General features: G+C 43.6%; 2 protein-coding genes across 2 annotated transcripts in view; both read right to left on the bottom strand.

The window, feature by feature from the left end:
• Positions 1–3,774: 3,774 nt before the first annotated feature.
• On the bottom strand, positions 3,775–6,127 carry TMEM174 (transmembrane protein 174). Its single transcript, XM_026866818.1, has 2 exons — positions 4,884–6,127; positions 3,775–3,925 (listed from the first exon to the last, which is right to left on the bottom strand). The coding sequence occupies exons 1-2, from the start codon at positions 5,513–5,515 to the stop codon at positions 3,823–3,825; spliced, it is 735 nt and encodes a 244-aa protein (XP_026722619.1). The 5' UTR covers positions 5,516–6,127; the 3' UTR covers positions 3,775–3,822.
• A 6,113-nt stretch (positions 6,128–12,240) lies between these two features.
• The window catches only part of TMEM171 (transmembrane protein 171), a 12,619-nt gene continuing 6,397 nt past the window's right edge, over positions 12,241–18,462 (bottom strand). Inside the window, exon 4 of the mRNA XM_026866768.1 lies at positions 12,241–12,550. Within this exon, the coding sequence (XP_026722569.1) occupies positions 12,370–12,550 (181 nt within the window). The 3' untranslated portion in view covers positions 12,241–12,369. The remainder of the gene's footprint in view (positions 12,551–18,462) is intronic.

Raw genomic sequence — 18,462 nt, forward strand, 5'->3', positions numbered from 1 at the left:
GGCTCGGGCTCCGCGCGGAGCTGCGGGCCGGCGGAGCATCCCCGAGCACCCCGCGGCGCCGAAGGCCTGCCGCCTGCGCCATGGGGCCCTCTGGAAAGGAACAAGCCTTACTTACAGGTTTATTCTTTTCCCGAAACTCCGGTTTCCTAAATCCCGATTCAGTTTAAAAACAACTCTCCGAAGGATTTCAGCACTACAACTTCCGAACACCAGCTAGTTCGGGCTTTCTGCTTGGGCACGTGCACTGGAGCATCGGCGGCAGAAACAGGCACCTCTGGTGAAATCGGGCTTTTGTGAGAGAGTGCTGCAAGACCAAAGCGAAGCAAACCTGGGCTCCTGTACCTCCTGTACCTCCTCACAGATACGGCAGGATGGATGTTAGAAAGCAGACTTAAGGTTTATCTGAGAAGAAATTCGCACCCAAAAGCTGCATTTGGCATGAGGCTTTTAGTGTTTTGAAACAGCTTCTCACTCTCAGAGCAGCTCTGTGCAGAATTTTTACTGCAACAAGCAGATCATGCCCAGCTTCTTATCAATAGACATGTCTCTACCGATTTCATTTGTTAACCAGCATATGGTCAAAATCTCGTAAATTGAGTCATATTAGGAAAAATCACAATAACCCATTCAGTATTACATAGTTGAATACTCACATACAACGTTCTATTGCCATGGCTAGAATTTGAGATGCTTCTAACTATAACAGAGCATCATTCTGCAGGTCTGCAGTGGCATTGCAGGCAATTGGGAGAAGGTAATTTTTGCTTAAAGAGCACTAGTTTAAATGAAAAATGGATTGTATAAAATCTCAGATACAATCTTCCAGGTGCTCTGTGGAGTTAAATCAGTATAATCCAGCAGAGCTATGTCAGTTCACCTTAGCTGAAGGTGTGGCCAAATAGGTTTGTTCTTTCACTCATCACAGGGCAGAAAGAGATCATAATGCTGAGAAGTAAATTCATGTGATGATTGTATCACTGAGGATACAGTAGCAAAAAGCAAAAAAACCCTAAAAATTTAAAAATGTTAAAATAGAAAAAAGGATGAAAGTAGACAATGGAAGGAAGAGGAAGAAGAAAGCCTTCATAGAATACTGCTCTATTCTTAAACACAATAATCAGCAATCAATACATCAAGGAAATGTCATCAGACTGAAGCTTCTCAAATACCTGTGCAGCTTGAAAAGACTCCTACAGAATTCAGACAGAATTAATCTGATCATTTTAATAGGCAGTTATTTAATTTATTCAGCCTTCTCTGTGGAGAGAAACCCAATTAACTTAGTGTCTACAGAAGTAAACTTTAAAACCAATACAGAGTACACAGCACAACCTTCTAGACTTTTATTTACTCTGACATTATGATTTGATGTCATAAAAATAAAGCTATGATTTCCCCATGAAACATGCTTATGCTATGTATTTGAGGGGCAAGAAAAAAAAAAAAGAGCAACAGCAGAAGTCTGTGGTTTCTGGCTGAAGGAATTTTCTTGTTGTGGGGGAAGGTGATCGGGTAGAAATTTTGACCCTGGTCTTGCAATTGGATCCATCAAGCCTGACCTCTGTGCTCCTGCAGTGTCTGCTAGAGTCAGCAGAACTATATGCTAAGTGCAGGGATCTGTCCATGTGGAACTAACTGGGGATTTGGGACCTTCCAGTTTCCTCCTATGGAGGGAGGCTGAGCAAATGTAAAATTTCCCATGTAAATTCTGGAAGAGGAGCAAGACATTTCCATAAGATAAACTTGCATTTATTCTTAGGCCTTCTGTTCTCTCACTCAGCTGCAAAGATCATGCTGGACACAGAGTGCCTGCCTTTCTCCAACTACACATGCCTACCTGCTAACACCAGGCCATTGCTGATGAAGAACAGCATGCTCCGTATTTCTCCAGTGAGAAAAACCTCTAATGTAGTTTGTAGTCACTGTCCAGCAGCTGCTGTTACAATTGCTAATCCAGCTTTGAGTTGGTTTAAATGTTGTATACTAAATATGACCTCTGTCACTGTCATGTCCATCACTGTGGAGCCCAGTGGTTGTCTTGTGCCCTTCCAAAAATGCTTAATTTCTTGGCACCTTCTAAGTATACAGAACAGTGAGGACAGTGTGCTCCTGCAGCTCCAAACAACTGGACACTGTTCTGAATGTGTCTCTCCATCCAGAGCTACATCTCCTGATTGCTAGTGAGGCTGCATGGACACTCAGTTACTTTCAGATGTCAGATACATCCTGTACCGCTTGCCTGTGCTCAACACCAGGCTTCCCCAGTCCTCAAGAATGAGATCAATGAGATGAATCATAGATTGATGACAAATGACAGGAGCTGAAATGGCTGTATTGACAAGTCAGAGAAAGTTCATGCATTCCACAATGGACCTCTAGCCATGCTATTCCAGGTCAGGAGACTGACCCACAGATACACCAGCAGCACATTGCTCGGTTGCTTTGGATGGTGACAATTGCCCTCTAGATTTTGTGTGGTGCCTGTTCCAGCAGGTGTGAGCTGAGAACAGCTTTTGGTTTGAGCCCTTTGAGGGAGATAGGTAAAGCTGATGGGATCCTTCATGAGGAGATATTGATTTGGTCCAGCTGTGTCAGAACACCTCTAGACATACTGAAAAGCAGAATTTGAAGCCTATGTGGAAATACAAAATAAAAATTAAACGACTCAGTGCATTCTGATAGCTCTGGTACTTAGACAACTCCTGAGCAAAGCATTTTGGGACCTCCATTCTGGATTGCAAGATTTCAGAGTTTATGCACCTCATTCTTTATTAGACATGGCTGTAAATCCATTTGTTGATACAATGCCTGGAACCATATTGATCTTGAAAGTTGAACTAGAAAGTTCATTGCAGCCCGTAGTTGCCTGAATGCTCTGAGGGAACGTACAGCATGATTTGTGTGCCTAGGATCCCACTCAAACAAGAAGGAACCTCAGGAGGTGTTCCCCTACAGCTCTCTCATAGAGTGAAGGTGCAGCAGGGAGAAGTTGTGATTGTTAAAGCCTTTAAAATTGGTAGAGCCACACTCCTCTGTCAAGGCTTCAGAAAGGTGACATTTTCTTTAGGGACATTGACCTAGTAGTTGTTAAGACTCCTGGTGGGAGACAGTGCTTTGTATCCCATCAAGTGGGGAAGGGAACTGAATTTGATGTATGAAGGATCTCTTAGAAGTCTTTGTGAAAACAGGCAGAGGTCACTATTTGTATTTTCTCTGTCCTGAGATGTTCTGGTTCAAGCAGGGTGCTCCAAAAATGCCTACAGGGTTGTACAGGTGAACCGAACAGAGGAAGTCTAATCTGTAGACTGGACTTATTAATGAATGAGCTAGTCTAAAGAATCAGAGAGAATTAAGACATACTGGAACATTCATGGATCAGACACTTGAGCACTTCTGAAGCTTCCCAATCAATCAAGAGGGAAAATATATCAAGAATAAATCAAGCGTTTTCTAATGATGCTGAATGTCTAGGAGCAATCATCACCTTCCACAAACATCTTGTGTATTCACAGTTCACACTGGTTTCAGCAAGTCTGAAAATCAGGCTTCTTGTTGGGGAACCCTAATGTTGATTTAGATCCTTGAATTTAATAGTTTTGCTATTAAATAATTAATAACTCTACTATTAACCTGCATAGCAAAGGGCTAATGAATTTTGTTGGAGAAAAAGAAGGGATTGATAAAAATCTTCAGTGATGCTGAACTGTGTATCAGTACCAATCTTGCTCACACTTGCTTATCATGGAAGTATTTAAAGAAAAGATTCCTGGGGGTTAAAAATCTGGAGTCTCTTGGAATTGTTATCTGTTGTCTATGGTTATTTTATGAAGACAGTGGGTATATTTCCTCATAACGTGGAGGTGACAAGTCATCACAGTTGTAGTCTTCCAGCAGTTCTTCTGGCTCATCAGAACTGTCCTCTGACCTGAAAATATGAAGAGAGGCAGGCTCAAAAAGAATTTAGCAAACACAAAGCATGCAAGTAGCTGTCAGTGCTGCATCCTGTCAGCCTTATCTGGGCAAAGCATTTCCTGATTTCTTGAGAAAATGCAACAAGATGAAGTTTTACTAGAATTCAACCATTTGCTGTGCTTTTTTTGTGAAGCATAAGTGTCAGGAGCTGACCTTTGTTTTCAGGCTGCCTATGCCTGTCACACATGTTGCTGAGAACGATGGATCAGCAGTTTTTCAAACAGACTTTGACAAATCAACTAAAAGTGATGGAATGATATAGGAATGATATAATTCTGAGTAATTCTTATAATCAGAATATTTTTTCTTAGAGGAAAGAACTACATAAAATTATTTTGTGTCTGATTAAAGCAGTTCATTCTGCTCTATAATATCAGCAATCTTGTTTATGCCCCCAAACTAGGAAAAAAGTAAGGGCTGGAAGGTTGCTACAGTGGGAGAGGAGCATGTTGTGACCAGGCAAAATCAGGAGGGAGAGCATCTGGTACCAAACCAATTGCATTGTCATAAAAATGCTGGGTTTGTGCTGACTCGGGTGTTGTGATTGTGTTTGAGTTGAAGCCTCTGGCTGTGCATATAATAGCCTTCTGGTCAACAGTCTAAAGGTAGTAAGATAAGCATAAAAACCCCCCAAGGGCAGGAGCATATATACTAACATCTTCAAAAAGAGCAAGAGATTTAGTAGACTGAAAATTGAAAGGCATTCATAAATGAATCTAATTTGGATAAAAATGCTTTCCATAAAAAGTTTGTCTCCATAGTCTTTACTCAAGAAATACTCTTAACAAAGAAAAAAAATGTGAAGAAGAATAACACCCTGGACTAGCTTTTTTTCCTTTGAAATCATACGTAACACTTAAAATACTCAGAAGCCTGTGTCCAAACACACTATGGCATCTCAGAAGATGTACCTCTGATTCCTGGTATTTTCTGCAGGATAAATAGCGTAGTTCTCATCTCCAGTAAAAGCTGGGTTATCCAGGGTGTAGGCAGGGCAGAAGCGAGCAGAGCCTGGGGTGGGAATCGGTGAGGTGCTGGAGGAGACAGCACCACAACAGCTGAGCACTGGGTGAAGGTAGCCAGGATTCACAGCAATAGCTTCCTGGGCTGGGTACGGCGGAGGGATGTACTGTACCACTGTGGCGCCATGAAAAGTTATAGGCTGGTTAATGCCGGTGAAGACAAAGGACTGTCCACTTGCAGTCTGGTCGAGGTCTGATGTATTTTCCTCTCTTTCTTTACAGGGCTTGCATGTAAGCATGTTAAATTTACAAACAGCAATCAGAATAAAAGTCACCCCAACAGATAGCAGAATAGGCCCTAGTAACTGAGTCCACTCCAGGTGAGTAATGCCATCATATTTTATCCATCCCATCACAGTGAAAGTGATCCCCACCAGTCCCAAAAACACACCTGAAAAGAGCAAAGTGGCACCAGCTTTATCCCCATCTGACACCAGGGCATCGGATCTGTTTGCCTGATAAGGAGTGACAGAAAAGACATTCAAGGAGAAATCCTCTACATTGTTGTTGTTCTGCTCCATTACTGAGTATAACGTATCTTCTGCCTCAGGAGAAAGGGGTCTTGTAAAGGACTTGGCAGAGCATTTAAAGTCAAAGGTTTGGGTTAGTTATACATGAACTTTGTGTGTGTATGGTTAACAGAGTCTGTCACGTGAAAGAATAAACTTTGCTTAGAAGAATAAAGGTCTGGGAAGTGAAGCCTGAAGTGATCACTAAAGACTTCTTGAATTACCACCATCACTTCCGAAATGGCTTCACCCTTGCATGGCTGCCTATCTCTTTGTTTATCCTCGTCTTTAATTTGGCCCCCACAGATACTTCCTTGCTATGCCCATGCCAGATGGGAGAGAAAGGAAGCTGCAGCTACCGCAGCTTTTCCAAGGCGCCCTGCCTGCCAGCTGATGCATCCAACATATGGACAGCATACGTTTACTCAACAGCAGTGCAGCGACTTGCTCTCCTTGGGCCATCATGCCACCAACCCAGAGCTTTGGGAATATGTGTGGCCATTGCTGGGAGTGCTTTGCAGTTCTCTGAAGCATGACATTTATAGTCACGCCTGGACCTCTGTTGCAGCTCGTTCTGCAGTCCAGAGCTTCTGTGGTTTAAAAAATATCAAAGTAGGCTTTCTGATATTTTGCCAAGGGGGAGCAGTGGGTGGGTGGGAGAGTAAGCGACAACAGGGTGATGAGTGCTGAGCAGCCTGGGAGAGCTGGTGGTTGTGAGAGAAAAGTTATTTCAAGTCAGCCAAAGCTTTCCAGCTGTTTGAAGGTAGCATAATTGCTCTGTAATTTTTCCTTAATTGTGAACAATTTTTGTTGTGGGACCTCCACCTCTTCCTCAAAGTTTATACTGAGTAAAGCCCACATACCCTGAATAGTGTACCACTAATGAGAAAACATGTCCTATGATGTTAAGCCTGGGATTTTATCCTGTATGCAGAAGTACCTAGAATATTTTTTTTACATCACAATGAATTGTTCTGTTGAACATACGTCCCATATATTAAACAGACAGATTATTTGAATGTTGAGATTTTCTGTTTCCTCCCAGTTTCAGACTAAAATAATTGCTGTTGGAGGGTTGTGGTAGAACATCTTTGTGTAATTCCTTAAGGAGGACAAATCTCCAACTACATGATCTGTTTTGACTAGCATGGCAGGGGAGTACACCTAGGACAGAGATTACTCCTCAGGTGGTAGAACATATAATGCTATTTTCCGCTACCAGCAGCTCTGGGGAAGCAAGCTTATCCTGAGATTTGTAAGATAAAAATAGCTCTAGAACCTGAAAACTCACTTTTCAGACTGCTCCTTCAAAATCAGTAAAGGTGCCTTTAGTCTACTGTGCATTCATATCACACAGTGTGACAACAGCTTACTTGTGGAAGGGGCTGCTCACTGAATTTGGAGCCTTCAGAACTGATGCTGAATACAGTTAGTTGCTGATGTGTCTTTCTTATTTGTTAGCAGATAGACTTCTAGGAATACTAGTGCTGGACTCCTTTAAAAAAGTCTGGGAAGTTTCCAAAGTCAGTATTAGTATTATGTCTCTTTTATTACTGAGGATGCCACCAATTTTTCTGACAAGTACACTCAAGATCAGCCCTTCCCCCAGCACTAAGTCTAGTCAGAACTCTCTGCAACATTTGAGCAAAGTGTTAGGGCTTGCAATGCAGTGGGTCTGTATGATGACAACTAAATTAGGAAGTGCTGAAATACTAAATAAGTTGTCCTTGTATTGGTAATTAGAGCCAAAACCTAAGTCATCTTTAACCTTATATTTGGTATACTTAATGGAAAATTTCTGTTACTGGTCTCTGCAAGTCAGGTTTTTCCATATCATGAATCATTCTTGTCACTGTTTGCTGAATCTTCCAGAGGCTTTCCAACACCTTTTAAAAGCAGCATTATATCATAATAGCTGTCTAACTAATGGTATATACAGATGTAGTGTCACCTTACTCCTTTAATTCATTCAAGAACTCTGCAATTGCTACTTGCAACAGGATTGTGCTGGAGCACTTCCCTGGTCCTACACAAAGGCCCTTAGATGCTGGCTGGAGTCGGAGTTTTCCAAGTCGGGTATTGCATCATCCCATGGCTGATACTCTTTGCCTCTGACCCAGGACATGACTTTATGGTTGTTGAGCAAGTGCACAGCAGAGCTGGAGAATACAGGTAGTTTCTTTCAAGGCTACTTGTCACTTGAACTTTGAAAATGGGATGGTAAACAGTTTCTGTTTGATGCAGTATCATCTAAATGAAAATTACACCTTTCCCTGTAAACTGTCCTCTCTTTGTAAGATACTATTTCCCCTAAGACTCCCCACATTTCTCCCATCATTTCCCCAGACAGTGGCAATGCTGCATTCATGCAGCTGTCAAGGTCTTAAGAGATTACTGGATCACATAGATTTTTTAAGGCCAGTAATTTCCTTTGCTAAGTAAGTGTATGTTCTAGGAACTCACTTAAAGATGCTGATTTAGTAAATGCACCCCCATTTACCTGGAATAACTCCTTAATAAATGAAAACAGTTTTGTGAAACCTAAGGAATTGGTCAGAGAGAGGTTTTCAGAATAAGTGCCATCTTCAGATCTCAATACAGTTTTTTTACCATCTGCTTCAGACCTTTCCCCTGAACACAAGCACTGCCTTGCTCTCTGTTCCTCTACATAATTTTCTATCATAAATGCAGACTTTCCCTGCAGTGCTTGCTACTGGAAGCTAGTTTTCTGTAATGCTCTCCATCTCCTCAGTTCTCTAACCTGTTCAGAGTCATCCTAGTAAATACTGGCAGGCCTTCACTTAACCCTTTTCTCCTCTCCTTCTGCTAGTAATTTTTACATAGTTGTTCATATTATCAGCCTGTTGTAGTGAGGTTTTATTTCCTTACATGCCTGTAATATAGTCAGGGACTTAGTCACAGAATGTGCAGAAGGTGCCATATAAAAGAAAATTATACCATGGTATTGCAGACTGATTGGTTTTAAAAAGGGTAGATACAAAGTACCACTCTTTAATGAAACATTCAGTGTCAGGGTAAGGAGTCAATAATTTGACTAAAACTTTTTTCCTAAGAGGAAGGCAACTGCATGTGGCACCATTAGTGGAAAACACAGGATCATCCAGGTTGGAAAAGACCTTGAAGATCACCCAGTCCAACCATTAACCTAACACTGACAGTTCCCAACTACGCCATATCCCTAAGAGCTATTTCAACTTGAAATGTGTAAAGGCAGTACCTAAAGAACCACCATGAGTGGGACTTGCACCCTGGGGCCCTGTACTGCTGCACTACCAGCCTCAAAGTGTAAAGACCTGCAAAGTGGTTTTATATGCTCCCAGGGAATGTTGTCTTGTCAACAGGTACACCAAATTAAAGGTATTCCCATACCTAATTATCCAGATACATGTATGTGTGATAGAGGGAGGAGCAACGATCTAGTTGAAGGCTGGCATGTTCACTGCAGAAATGCGGAGATAGTGGTAAAAATGTCTGCCTGGACACAGAAATGCCCCAGGAGCCATGACTCTAGAGAGAGGATGGAAAAGAAATAGATGGATATGGTGCTGCCAAACACAAAAGGCAAGGATGGTGGGTGTGATCCAGTGAGACCTGCTATCCTAAAAACACAGCACCATTGCAGATATATGTGCAATCTCAGTTTTTCAGATGAGTTGGTTAGTTTTCTTTCTTTTTTTTTTTTTTTTTTTTTTTTTTTTAGCTGTTGGTGATGCAGGAAGAAAGACTTCTCCTAGGGAAGAGGCATCCATTTATATTTTCCTGAATCCTTCTCCAAAGGATTGTAGTGTTGCAATTAGAAGTTGAGCAATGTCAGCACACGCAGCAAGGAAGAGAGGCCTTAACTTCACTTACAGCGGATAAGCAATCCTTACCTCCCACTTTGCCTGTTTAAGTAAGTGTGAATCAGTAACCAACTTGATTTGCTCCCTAGCATTTGTATGTCAAGCACTTAAGCTAACCTTAGAGCAGAAACGGGGTTATAGCACCATTAGTGTGACAGTAAAGTTTCTCACTTCCTCTATAAAAATGCTGTTCTGTATTATTTTAAGCTACTTTTATAGTTTTACAAGGTGTTGCTTCCTTTCTAATACAGATATTTCACCCCTAATCCCCACATCAAAAATTCCTCCCACTAAAGCTGTTCACTGAGTGGTAGCCTTCAGTGGTGAAGACAGATCTGCCAGTTTCTTACGTTTTCTGACCTTGCTGAAACAGACTTTGATATCACACTAAGCAAATACTGTTGCCCTGGCTATGTTAGGTCTCTCACTACTGAACAGGTTATGAACATGCACCCCACACATCCACTGAGTTCGCAACGAATCCAAGTCAGAAATAGAAGATGATAATACAGCTTTACATTAAACAATTTCCTAAGCACCTAAAAAGATAGACAGAAATTCTGTTTTCCATCCTCATTTTCATAGGTAAATAACAACTACCCTTCCCAGGAAATTCAGGGGCTGACTGAGTCAGGGCAGCAGCTCTCTAAAGCATGATTTCCATACAGACAGCTTTTTTAGAAATAAAGTGATCCACACTGCAGACTGCAATAAAATATCGAAACACAATAAACTTGAAGAAAACCAAAAAACCCTCATATTTCAGTTCCAGAGGACTGTTGACTCAGCTCAGAGTCAATATATTCTACTTGACTGGTCTCTTGGGTACATCTTGGGAACAACTGATTGAGCAAATTGCAGGCAGCACAGAAGGTTAATAACTTTACAGTTAGCAATCAGATGCGACTGTATTTTTTTTTAAATGGTGACATATTTCAAGATTTGTTAAAGGCTTTTTGATGTTTAACCTCTTCAGCAAATGAATGTTCATTTGTAATTCAAACAACAGTACAAAGCCACCACAGGTCTTTGTTTACATGGGATTTTCTAGGTAAAATATCCCAGCTGCTATGCTTGCTATATAATAGCACGACAAATCCAGAGAAAAAGACAAGATCCTTTGATGTGCGCGAGGCTTTGGGTGCATGAAGCACACAGGGCAGTGGGCACCACTGTTAAAAATCAGGTTACTAACAAGAACTTTACAAAAAATCAGAACATGGTAAACCACAGCTTGGATTACAGCAGGCATTCAAAGAACACCATTATCTGAAAAATTCACTAGGTAAAAAACACTTGAGAGGACAAAATGTCTGCTGGATTTGGTGGATCCCATTTCTTCACATTAGACATTTACCATGGCTAAGTCATGCCAGTTTAATCAGCTCCCACATATTTAATCCCTCTTTGTTATTTGTTTGCTTAGTACTCTGCATGCATAAGACCCTCAACTCCATTACTGGCTAAATATACCTCTCTCAGTGGCTGGTTTGGGTTTGTGTTGCTGCACAAAGAGCTGCTCTAACATGGCTGATGGATCAACACAGAGGTAGAAATAAATCACCAAATGCAGGAGCTCCTGAACATCTCTCTAAAGCAGGTGAGAGGCACATTCATAGAAAGAGAACATGATGCAATCACCTTTCTCTATGCACAAGAAGGAACTTGAGTGCTTAATACAAAGCCTAGCACTTTTACAGCCTGGTTCTCTGAAATTCAGCGTGACAGAAGACAAGTTGAGGTGTAGCTGAGGTCCGAGAGTGTGCAGATGTTTGGAGATTCAGCTGAACAAGACACAGATGGCCCTCACAAGGTATTTTAATGCTGATAAATTCACCATGCTGAACCAAACCTAAACAGTAGCTCTGCCACCTGCTGCTTCTGGACACCAAAACAGGTCTGTTTTTCTCAAACAGGGTTCAGAGCAAGTCACAAAGCAAAGGTCAGCAGCAACTCACTTCCTGTTAATTATCCTTACCTGCTACAAGTAAATCCCTCAGTTTGGGAAGAGGTGTAAAACATTCAGAACCTGTTGTCATTCCATCCCCAGGACAGGAGCTAATGCTAACTTAGGGGCAGCACAGGGACAGAGAAGCTAAGAGGGCTGTATTTCTGAAGGATCTGTCATGTGCCCTGTCACTTAAAAACATCTGTTGCATGTGTTTCCATGAAACTGCCTCTCTTGCATTTGCTGATAAGTAATGCCTGCACCTGCAAGATACCATTGCTGAGTGGCACTCACACAAAGTAAGGACTCCTTGCATAAACCATGAGTGACTATATAATAGTAGCATAATCCCCCTGAAATCAGTCATTACCACAGTTACACTGTTAGCCTATTAACTATCCTCAAGTGTTGATTTAGGGCTCTTAACTGCTGGCTAAAACTGATTTTCATAGGGATTATACTTATGTAAGGGCCAGAGAAGGTCTAACTTGAGCTATAGTGTGTTTGTTACCAGGCAGACCAAAAAGTAACCATTTAAATTCTCTGTAGCATACTTGGTCCCAATCTTAAACACTCCTATTTGTGATGCTCTCAGAGTACACATAAAGTCAGTAACTTTGCAAACAAGTATTTTCCACAAAAGTCATATAAAAATAGAAATAAAACCACTTCCTAATTGTTTCTTTTTTGAAGCTCCAAGCAGATTTAATTAAAATAAGCAAAAGAAGTTGGTCTCTACTTAGTGCCTCCATTACATAAAGAATGACTAAAAATAGAAAGTGAAGCTGTAACAGATCAAGAGCACTTAATGTTCTTGCAGTGAACTGAATCCTTTCAGACTACTTGCTCAGAAGCCCAGCATCATCTAGTATTTCTTGAAACCCAGATTAATCATTTATGCTTTTTGATGAAAAATTACACACAGACAACATTATTGCTTTTATTACAAAATGTAAATAAATTCCAATATTGTAATTCTCAGTGTTAAATTCAATTTAAAAATGAACTCTGCCAGTCCTCTATGAGCTGGTGTCAGATGTGGCTAAGAAAATAGATTAAGATGATGGAAAATATTCATTATTTTTTGTTGATGTTTTTTCTTCGTATTTTGGAGGCGCTTCAGAAGAGAGGTATAGCATTGGTAAAATATCTGAAGGTGAGCTGCTTCCAGAAATTGTATATATGGTTTCGTAGTCTCTAACAGCAACTGTTCTTTCATCATCTGCAAGTTGTGCTCTATAAAACACAAAACTGCATATTAGCATATTTAATTTCTCTACAGTGAGAAATTACACTTGACTTACATGAACATACATGTATGCACACACTCCCTAAAAATCCCTGAAGCAAAAAACTTGCATAAGCATTAGTTTTTCATTCTGTGGGCTCCATTATGACTCATATGAAAATTCTATTGCTTCAGAGGGGAAAGGCAAACAAGCTCCCTTCTAACGTTTCACATCACCAGTCACAGCCTGCCTTATGGGTATTAGCTGCTTCTAGCAGGGCCACCTCACAATCTTATTAAACCACCTTCTGATCCTTAGCTCCTAATGTATCTTCCCTTTTGTAGTCCATCACAGACACTCTGTCCCCTTCTCTTATGAAAGACAGTTACCAGACACAGAACTGCATCACAAAAATCACAGTTCTTAGCCATCTGAGATCTCATAAGAAAGACAACTTGAAACTTTGATTAAGCTTTCCAGCAATCCCTGACAGATATAAGGAGTAGCATTCCTGTTCAGAGCTGGAGAAACAGAAGCAACTGGACATGACCAGACTGCTAAGATCCCAGTGACAGTCAAGGATGGCAGCCAAGTATCCACCCCGCTCTGACTGTCGTAACTGGATCTCAGTTCGTTGCACCTGCACGGTTCTGGTAACCTGCTCATCTTGCCCAGGAGCTCACTCTCAGCATATAGCCTCAGCTGCTTCCCAAGGAAAGGGAAGAACTTGTTCTTCATGACTGACTCCCAGAGGTGACTCTCACCTTTGTGCATACATCTGTACCCCCACCAGTACTGTGCGAGGAACAGGCACATGGAGCACAGTCATCTCATCTTCAGTGCTGTTACTGGTGTTGGAAGGTGTGAGTTTAAAGAAGAGAGATGAGAACATACTACAAGACAAATGCTGAAGTGCTACATAACAGATTGCAGGAAAAAAACAACTACTTATGGGATCAGACCATGACTCAGCTTCCTACAAGCTCTCTCATCCAGCACAGCTTCTGTCACAGCACTTGCTGACAGAACACAGGGCAACAGACTGAAGAGGCAAATCACAATCACTTAGTACCATGTATGAAATGAGTATTGCCTTCCAGCTTTGAGATCTTCAACCACAGCGCTATGTCAGTAGGAACAAGGCTACTGCCTGTCCTCCATGAAAAGGCTTGGGAACCAATTTGCACTAGTCAGGGTGCCATGGCTGCTACCAAATGCTGAGCCATGGGAGAGTATGACCAAGTAAAATACCCATAGCTGGTATCAACTCACAGGGTCTCTGTGAGGAGCCTGGGGAGCATGGAAGTGCAACAGCTAGAGCACCCTCAGCCACAGAACACCAAAGCAGGAGGTCAGAGTTTCTGCATCCAAGGCTGAGGTGTTTTGTCTATTCTATAGAAACTGCCTCAACACGGGCTACAAACTGCCTTTTTCTACATATGTTCACAGGCAGTCAACGATGACTGAGTTGATGGGATCACACACAAAGTTTGGAGCACCAGAACTGGACATTTGTGGGCTGAGGCAGTTGGTCCAGCTGCAGAGGATTTTGTGGGAGAATGGGTGAAGGAAAGAGGGGTCACCTAGTGTGCACCAGCAGGGAGAGCACACAAGAAGCCTGAGGAATTGGCTTTTTCACCATTCCTTCACCACCCTCTGTTTTTCCTTTTTCAGTGCAGAATGTGCTACTTGTATTCTTTCACACCCTTTGAAAATCCACATATTTTATCAAGCACATGGGCAGGCAGCCCACATCTGAATTCAGGACCTGAAATGACAGCCTAGACAGAACCTGTGACTCAGTTTTGTGCATTGTACTTTTACAGACAGGTGGTACAGGAGTCAGCCTGTCTCTCAGCTGCCTGCAAGGCTGCAGCAGAATATGAATCCTGACATATTTCTCCCAGTTATCCACTTCAGCCTGGTCTTCTAAACACAATTAAAGTGAAACAGTTTTTGAGGGTGCCCTTGGACCATATTGGCTGTTTCAAGGCTACCAGAAGTCCTGGTTCACACTCAGGCCATGTCATTTCTCCACACACATCCATTCACTTTGTATGCGTATCTGAAAGGCACATGCCAGAAAGGAGTTACAGTGCATGCCTGAGCTGCAGCACAGACAGGCTCAGTGTGTTGCCTAACTCCAAGACTAGCAGCAGCTGGTATGAAACACCTTCCAGCTGTGGACACCTTCACCCAGCCCAATAAGAACACAGAGACTTCATGTAAACTCCTCTTTCAGCAGCAGGAGTTTATTTTCTCTGTTGTTTGCTCTGGGTTCCTTTGATTGCAGTAGTATAGCTCTGATAACTGACAAATTTAACTTGCTATCTGAGAACTATCAAAGTCTTTCACACTTGTTTCTTCTCCACATAACAGACTGTGCCTAGTCATAAGAGCCACTGCTCTCTGAAAAGCACTTCTGCTTGACTAACCTCAACATCTTCTCATCCCCGCATCTACCCTTGTCATCCTTGTCCTGGTTCAGTTAGGATAGGGTTAAATTTCCTCAGCAGAGAGGGGGAAGGGATCTCCAGGCGGGTTATTCATACCATGCTGATGTCAGATCCAGTGAGGGAGCATGGGAACTTTTTCCTTTGTGGCTTTGGTGGCCAGGAGCACATGAGTGAGCTCTCTGTATCCACTGCGGTATTTCTCTGTATATCTTTTGTCTTTTTTACTGTTATTGCTGTTTATTGTTGTTATCATTGCTACTGTTGTTGTTCAGATCGCTTATTACACTGTTGTATTAAATTTCTTCTTACTTTAACCCAGGGTTTGTGCCCTACTTGTGTCCGAGGGTGGGGGAGGGACAATGGCAACATGGTCTCTGGTCCCAGCAGGGCCTAAATGACCACAGCCTTTTTTGGTGCACTGAAGTGGGGCACAAGAGGGCTGAAATAAGAATCAAAAAGGGACAGACCCTGATTAGCCTGTGTTAGAGCAATCTGTTGGGTGTAATTTTTCTGTTTGTATTTGTAGTGTCTGATAAGAAAATGTTTGCAATGCTGGCCCACTTGCTTGAGTGGTGGGGCTGAATTATTCCTTACATCCACTGTGTGTTCCCAGTTCTGGTGTTTGTTGTCGGTGGAAAATGTATAAAGGGGGGGGTTTTGTCATACTGGCTCCTGACTGCTTATAATGCCTTTGTATCACTGGGGGGGGTGTGGGGGTGGGCCAGTACCTGTTTGCCGTTTGGCCTTTTGTTAGGGGTCTCACCCCCTCTGTGGGTGAGCCAGGCGAAGAGATCCTCTCGGTTTTTCAGAGTTTCAATTTTCCTTGGAGCCTGCAGACCAGTGTGCTTGTGGCACAATACTTTCTGAATGCCTGCCTGATTTTGGTTTTGGCCATGCGGCACTTCTCTAACAACAGCAGTGCCCAGAAACCTGCCCCGAGGTCAGATAATAGTGAGTGGCAAGGGGTGTGGGAAGAGATGGGCAAAGGCCTGAGTCAGTGGTCACCTCCAATGCTTTGGAATTTCATTCTCGAACAAATGCAGAGCCCTGACAAGACGATTCAGTGCTTAGAAAGGGTGTGTTACCAAGCTGGCAAAACCCAGGAGACACAAATCGCTGCAATATGTTGGGAACTTGCCCATGCCTACCGTGTCCTTTTTAATACCACTCACTGCCCTCAAGGGGGGAGAAAGGCCTGCAGGATCTGACAGTGAACTTACTGGTACAGCAGCTGGGCTGGGGGAACAAGCAGAGCCAGTATCAGTCGCCTCCACCAGCACAGCAGCTGAGCCAGAACCAACCGGTGCCGGTATCAGTCGCCCCGATACAGAAAACCAAATATACCAGAACGTCAGCTCGCAAAGTGGGGGATGGTGATGAGCCAGGCCCATCAAGGGAACAGGAGGAAGGGCCAGAGGTGGTCCCCAACTGAGCTGCAAGATATGCAGAGAGATTGCGGCCACCTAGGAGGCGAGCAGATTTACACCTGGCTGCTCTGATGCTGGGACAATGGAGCCAGTGCTTTTGAAATGGAGGGGAGAGAGGCCAAGCAGCTGGGATCTTTGGCCAAGGATGCTGGCACTGATAGGGAAATAGGGAAACAGACTCAAACCCTCAGCCTTTGGAAGTGACTCCTACTCATTGTAAGGGAGAGGCACCCCTACAAGGATGATATCCTATGTCAGCTGAGCAAATAGACAAACATTGAAAAAGGCATCCAGAACCTCAGGGAACTGGCTGTGTTTGAGATGATCTGTGGTGATCTCAATGATGAGCCAGATCAGGCCCCTTGCACACACCTGATGTGGTGAAAGTTCCTGAAGAGCGCACCAGAAGCACACTCGAAAGCATTGGCAATACTGTCCTGGTGGACAGACACCCAGACTCTAACAGTGGATGGAGTGGTTGGCAAGCTCCGGCAATATGAGGGAAATCTCCCCCAATCTCAACATTCCTGGGTCTCAGCTGTGGAGGAACTGTCTCAGAGGGTCCAGAAAATGGAAGAGGACATGTCCTACATTCCACCTGCACGGGCTGATGTCTCAGCCATTAGAAGTAAATGTTCCCCACCCAAGAGAAAGGCAGCAGAAGGCACACATTACGAGGCACCCTGTGGTTTTTCCTCCGCAACCATGGAGAAAACATGAGGAGGTGGGATGGACAGCCCACTGCTGCCCTAGCTGCACGAATAGAGCAGCTGAAAGGGAAGACCATAACCAAAGGGGAGTCCTCCAAGAAAAGCGCAGCTCCAGTGTCCAGTCAGAAATCCCCCAGACAGAATAGAATGGTGAACGTTATGTCTGACCCTCTTGAGGGGACCAGTAAATCATTCTTACAAGAAGTGAGTGATGATGAGCAGGATTAGAGGGGCCCTGCCTCCAGCCAGGTGGAGGAAAGGGATAATGGGATTTACTGGACAGTGTGGATCCGATGGCCTGGCACGTCAGACCCACAGGAGCACGAGTGGACACTGGCGCACAGTGCACCCTGATGCCATCGAGCTACAGTGGGCCTGAATCCATCTGCATCTCCGGAGTGACAGGGGGATCCCAACAGCTGACCCTACTGGAAGCTGAAGTGAGCCTGACTGGGAAGGACTGGCATAAGCACCCCACTGTGACTGGCCCAGATGCCCCCTGCATCCTGGGCATAGACTATCTCAGGAGAGGGTACTTCAAAGACCCAAAAGGGTACCGGTGGGCTTTTGGTGTAGCTGCCCTGGAGGACGTTGAACACTTGTCCACCTTACCCGGCCTCTCAGAGGATCCCTCAGTGGTGGGGCGGCTTGAGGTTGAGGAGCAGCGAGTGCCGATTGCTACCAGGACGGTGCACCGGCGGCAGTACCGCACCAACTGAGATTCCCTGGTCCCCATCCATCAGCTGATCCGTCAACTAGAAAGCCAGAAGGTGATCAGCAAAACTCACTCACCCTTCAACAGCCCTGTATGGCCAGTGAGAAAGCCTAATGGCAAATGGAGGCTAACTGTGGACTACCGTGGCCTGAATGAAGTGACGCCAGCAATGAGTGCTGCAGTGCTGGACATGCTGGAGCTCCAGTATGAACTGGAGTCGAAGGCAGCCAAGTGGTACGCCACGACTGACATTGCTAACGCGTTCTTCTCCATTCCGATAGCGCCAGAGCGCAGGCCACAGTTTGTGTTCCCTTGGAGAGGCATCCAGTACACCTGGAATTGATTGCCCCAGGGCTGGAACCACAGCTCCACCATTTGCCATGGACTGGTCCATACTGCACTGGAGAAAGGTGGGGCTCCAGAACACCTGCAGTACATTGATGACATCATTGTATGGGGGGATACAGCCTAGGAAGTCTTTGAAAAAGTAAAGAAGATAATTGAAATCCTCTTGAAGGCTGGCTTTGCCATTAAGCAAAAGAAAGTTAAGGGGCCTGCAAGGGAAATTCAATTCCTAGGAATAAAATGGCAAGATGGGCGTCGCCACATCC

This window comes from Athene cunicularia (assembly GCF_003259725.1).
Source record: "Athene cunicularia isolate RWA chromosome Z unlocalized genomic scaffold, athCun1 chrZ_part4, whole genome shotgun sequence".
NCBI classification, from domain to species: domain Eukaryota; kingdom Metazoa; phylum Chordata; class Aves; order Strigiformes; family Strigidae; genus Athene; species Athene cunicularia.

What these genes read in the sequence shown, in the direction of transcription:
- TMEM174 (XM_026866818.1), bottom strand. Translation starts at nt 5,515, where the DNA reads ATGGAGCAGAACAACAACAATGTAGAGGATTTCTCCTTGAATGTCTTT. An exon ending in GAAAATACCAGGAATCAGAG is followed by an intron (nt 3,926 to 4,883) that starts GTACATCTTCTG and finishes TCATATTTTCAG; the next exon opens with GTCAGAGGACAGTTCTGATG.